We start from the raw sequence: 4963 nt of genomic DNA, 5'->3' as shown, positions 1-4963 counted from the left end.
GCTAAAGCACAACCCGAATTGCCTATCAAATTCCAGCCATTTGTTTATGAAACTCAATATTGATGTCTTTCTTTATTCCCATATCCATAGCACTAAGTTCAAATCAACACACCTTGATCTTCCTCCCCAAATGCTTTCATTGTAGACTTTAAGAAAAATTGGGATTTCACCAAACTTCGATCACATGTAGCTGAACTAGAGCCATTCCCTAACCTAAAATTTCATAATCGACAGGTGATAATCTATTTCGATTGTTCCCCAGGCCTCCAACCATGTTATGCCTAAAATCACATGCGCAGTTCCGAGAGGCAGATGAAGGAAATTACGGATTATGGATAAATTAGAAATAGAAAGAAAAAACACCTTTGCAAACTCATGTCGCTTGAACAATCTGCTCGTCCTAACACCACTCCATATTCACCTGTGCGTTATACAGATCTAAGACTAATTCCTCATCAATAAAGTTGTGGATGGCTCCTCGACAAATTAATACAATCACCTCTCTTCCTAAAATGCTTCCCTTGACCTTCATAGTCTTAGGGAAGCATGAACTCCAACCATTGAACTTAGAGACAAATTAGCCTTCTCTGTTGCAACGGCATCATTTTCCTCTCCATCCCTTACTTTTGTATTGTCAAATCCAACATTGTTGCTTTTATTCATCGGGCGACATGTCTTCTCCCTTCTGAATGAACATAAACTACAAATCTTTCTTCTTACACTAATGGCCGAAACAAAGTTTTCCATCACACTTAAAGCAGATTTCCTTTTCCTTTTTTGCTCTCATCTCTTCCTTTATGAGTCAACAATAAGGATGGATTTCCTTTATTACAGAGAGCTATTACAATCAAGAAAAAATAGCAAAAAGATGATCCAACCCGATAACCACACGAGATATATACTCCTCTCATCAGCCCCTAACTAACAATATTCCTATGGGCCCATACCACTCAACAATTTCCTTACACGTATCACACCCCCTCTCTTTCCTCTTACGTACATTCACCTTGGTGATCCGAGGCCTATCGGTCTTGTGCCCGTCAATATAACAAAATCTCAAAATTGAGGATGTTATTTCAGAAAACCGTGAGAATGAGAAAATAATCGATAATTTAAATAAAGCAATTGAGAAAATAATCGATAATTTAAATAAAGCAATAATTAGCGTTTAAACCAGCGTGCTCAACAACACGGATAGCACAGCAGAACTACTACTTGAAATAGAGTTCTAGTAGCTTTTTGAAAGTATCAAATACACTTGTGAAAGGGTTGAGTTCAATAGGAGCCTTCAGCCCTAAATCTGGAAACTGATTTGTCAAAGCTTGTTGCATTCCACTCATTGACATCATTGCAGCTAGCTGACTATTTGACATTACTTCACAATCTTGAGGAGTGTCCTTGATTTTGCTTGGATCGTACCCGAAGTTTGACAAATATGATTTGTACTTCTCTATGAAATCGCGTCCCGGGTTTGGCGTTCTTGAATATATCTGTTATATTTTATGATCAAAATAATCAATCAGAAGGGATGCAGATGGGCAGACAATGGCGTTCAAGTTATTATAAGTTGACCGCTCTGTAGTTTATCATTCACCAAAGCTACAATTTCAGTAAAAGGAGAGTCCATTTATCCATTTGAAGTATAGAACTTGATGATTCCAAGCCTAATGGGGTTCGAACTGCTAAAAACTCTTAAAAAAATAAATGCCATTCTAACCCGGGATGAAGACTAGTAATCCAATTTATTCAGGGTTCAAATACACATGTTGTTTACCTTTCTGTAATCTGCACCAATGTATGCCAAAAATGGTCTCAAACATCTTTATAGTTTGCAAATCATACTCTCCTGTTTGCTAGTTTTAGTGTAGTCATTACACGCGTTGCAGACATAGAACAAACCATATGTATCATTTCCATTGAAGATGCAGTCAAATCTAAAAGAAAAGTATGGCTTAATAAAACCTTGCTTATTAAGAAAAGAAAAAAAGAAAAAAATAGAAGGAAATATCAATTTGTACCCCTAACCTTTAAAGGTTGTATTCGTTAAAACTCAGAACCAACAATTATATCAACTTAACCACAAAATTTTTGTAAGTGTATCAGTTTACTCCTTCCCTTAGATTTCTTTTTAATAATACTTTTCTAATAATATCACGTGAGACTTAAGATTTGAATCAATTATGCTCCAAAATATTCATAAGTTAATCAATTTAGGCTCCTTCATAGCTATCTTTAAAAATCATCCATGCATTAATTTTCAAAAGTCAATATTACAAATTAGACAATAGAGTAAATGCATAGACGAGTCTCGAAGAAAATTCTAAATTGATTCATTTATGAATGTTTACGGGTTTAATTAATACAATTAAGAGTTTCACATGAAGTTTCTCCAAAGGCGTCTTAGTGGAGGGTTTACATTGATAAACTTACAAAAGTTCAAGGTTTAAACTAATACAATTTCTAAAGTTTAGGAGTATAAATTGAAACATATTTCTTCCGTTTTGCAAGTTTGAATGTCAAATCAATAGAATAGAGAAGGACAGTAAAATAGAGAAATCTCATTTATATGTTTTCCTTTAACAATCTCTAAAATCGTAGTTGAAGATTTTGCAACAAAAAAAAAAAATCCTATAATTGGAGTTCTAAGCCGTTTTTAATGAGCAAATTGTTTGAAAACTAAACTAAATATCAGTAATTAGTCCATTTGTATATACGTATAGCTGTCAGAACGTTTTAAAATCACAAGTTATAGCATCAGCCACCAGGATCAAAATGGTATTTAAACCAAACTAAAATATGCACTGAATCTTTAAATTTACCTGAACAAAGCTAAGGTCTTTAGCTCCAGAAACTATAGCAAAGTTGTCATAATCAGTTGCAATGACATCATATGGCTCCTTAGGGATAAATGGCAATGTAGGAAAACGCAGGTAACATTTCTCCTTGATCATCTCCTGCTTCTCCAGCTCAGTTGCGTTTTTCTGTAAATCTTCCTCTGCAAGACACTGAACTCTTCCTCTTATCCCAGTTATATATCCGTCGGGGCTTCCATGAACACAAAAGGTATCTACTTGTATTGCTGGTGTCGCCATATCAAATGTGTAAACACCCTACATATTGGTACAGTGGAATATCTTATTCGTCAGTATGATTACTACATTGACTTAACTTAGTCATATGGCTGTTGGACTGTAAATGATTAATAATTAACATCGTTAGAGTAAATGATTAAGTTTGCCCAGGCCATTTTTTCGCTCCATTACACAAAAGGCATGTAAGACTGGTTGGTTGTTGTTTGAAATATATGATTAAACGAGTAATCGTCCAGATTCCAAGAGACAAAAGAAACTATAAGCTACACCAACCAGTCAGGTTCACCTGGGTGCAGTGGCAGTCTTCCTGACCTTGGCCAGCAAATCCACGTTTAAGTGATGCAACTTCGAACCATCTTCCTGAGTATCGAACAGGATCAAAATTTTTGGCTGTCATCCCTCTCATCATCATCAACCTCCCCCCTCCATCAGAATCATTGACAAAAGGAAGGCCTGCAGCATTCTCTGCACTTGCAAGCTGACACAAGTTTTCACGGCGAGGTATATCTCCTGAGATAGCCTGATCAAGAAACTAATGTAAGACATGAAGCTCTGCTTGTATTCATAAAGTTTGTCACGTAATCCTGTATATGTCCTCTCCTATGACATGAATTAATGAATCCCAAATACCATTGGATCTTGCGAAGAAACTCTATATTCATTCAGTGTAACGTTATGAACAGAGAGCTAATTGCATAACACAGCATATCATATGCTTCTTAGAGCATTTGAACCTATTATTTGCAAATAAATGATGGGATCCAAGCTTTTCAATGGAATCTAAATTGCCGGCATTCTGATGCCATTATGCAAGTTAAATGCACACCAAACCAAACAGATCAACAATGGATCAGATACTACTCGAAGTTGACTACTTAGCTATCTTTAGAAATGTTCTTACATTAACGTCTTGCAGTAATCAATAGACTCACTAACCTGGTTTGTTTGAGTGAGAAATATCAATGAAGCAGCAAATCCAGAGAGTACATGCTGGGACACAAGCTTTCTTAGAGAAGATTGCTCAAAACCATTCTTCAACATTACTTTGCCAGGCATTCCCCTGCTTACAAAAAAGACAAAAAAATTTGAAAAAAATAAGCAAAAAAAGCCAACGGCTGATAAAATGGACCATCAGTTAGTTTGAACCAACAGTTGTGAGAGAATAGAAATAAACATAAACAAAGAAGCACTAAACATTGAGGACTGAGGTCTAGTCATCTCATCTATGACACTATCACAAGTAGTTGTTCATTATATTGATTACTACTTTCAACACCGTGTGTCCAATTCAACCACTGATATCAATTGCACATCAAACTCAAGTACACAGCCATTTTCAATCCATGAACTCGGTCGCCCAACTGAATGCAACCTCAGTTCAAATGCAAATTCATTTCTCCATTTTTCAGAACCTAAGAAAAGACTCTTGAATTAAACCCATGTATCCTATTTCGAATATACAGTCCAACAACGCACAACCTAGTTACGAAATTTCCTAATGCCAACGCAAATACCCGAAAACTACAGCAGGAATCACGAGTTTAATCACAAATTGAAATGAACCCAGAAAAATGGAAGTAAAATTACACAACACAAGAAAGCGTAGGGATTAATGGAGAAAGAATAAGGAAATGGAAAATGGTGATACCTGGAGGAAGTAGGAGAAGGAGGCGGAGGAGGAGGAGAAGAGCATTGGAGAAGAATCTGCACCATTTTTGAATAGGAATACCTTCCTTCTAGGAGTTTCAAACGTCATCTGAGATGAATTTACAGAACATCGCCATTTTTTGTTGCTTGGTTCTGCTTCGAGCCTTCTTCAACCATATACTACGCTACTCATTGGTCAATTCTCGATCAAATGTCTCTACTAG

The 4963-nt window shown here is 36.2% G+C and overlaps 1 protein-coding gene across 2 annotated transcripts; it reads right to left on the bottom strand.

Moving 5' to 3' along the window:
* Positions 1–1111: 1111 nt before the first annotated feature.
* LOC101212269 (chloroplastic lipocalin) lies at positions 1112–4963 on the bottom strand. Of its 2 annotated transcripts, XM_031883519.1 has the most exons (6): positions 4741–4963; positions 4029–4152; positions 3379–3612; positions 2820–3110; positions 1775–1853; positions 1126–1490 (listed from the first exon to the last, which is right to left on the bottom strand). In XM_031883519.1, the coding sequence occupies exons 1-6, from the start codon at positions 4803–4805 to the stop codon at positions 1378–1380; spliced, it is 906 nt and encodes a 301-aa protein (XP_031739379.1). In that variant the 5' UTR covers positions 4806–4963; the 3' UTR covers positions 1126–1377. The 2 variants fall into 2 exon arrangements, with proteins under 2 accessions (XP_004151949.1, XP_031739379.1); XM_004151901.3 differs by lacking the exon at positions 1775–1853 and having other exon boundaries at positions 1112–1490; positions 4741–4962.

Source organism: Cucumis sativus, chromosome 3 (genome assembly GCF_000004075.3).
Source record: "Cucumis sativus cultivar 9930 chromosome 3, Cucumber_9930_V3, whole genome shotgun sequence".
Lineage (NCBI taxonomy): Eukaryota > Viridiplantae > Streptophyta > Magnoliopsida > Cucurbitales > Cucurbitaceae > Cucumis > Cucumis sativus.
Note: the sequence above shows the minus strand (reverse complement) of the source record. Positions and strands in the feature narration are given on the sequence as shown.

Coding starts and splice junctions, on each gene's coding strand:
- LOC101212269 (XM_004151901.3), bottom strand. CDS start 4,805: ATGGTGCAGATTCTTCTCCAATGCTCTTCTCCTCCTCCTCCGCCTCCT. Junction 3,613..4,028: donor TTCTCACTCAAACAAACCAG/GTTAGTGAGTCT, acceptor TTTCTTGATCAG/GCTATCTCAGGAGATATACC. Junction 1,491..2,819: donor AAGACCTTAGCTTTGTTCAG/GTAAATTTAAAG, acceptor AAAATATAACAG/ATATATTCAAGAACGCCAAA.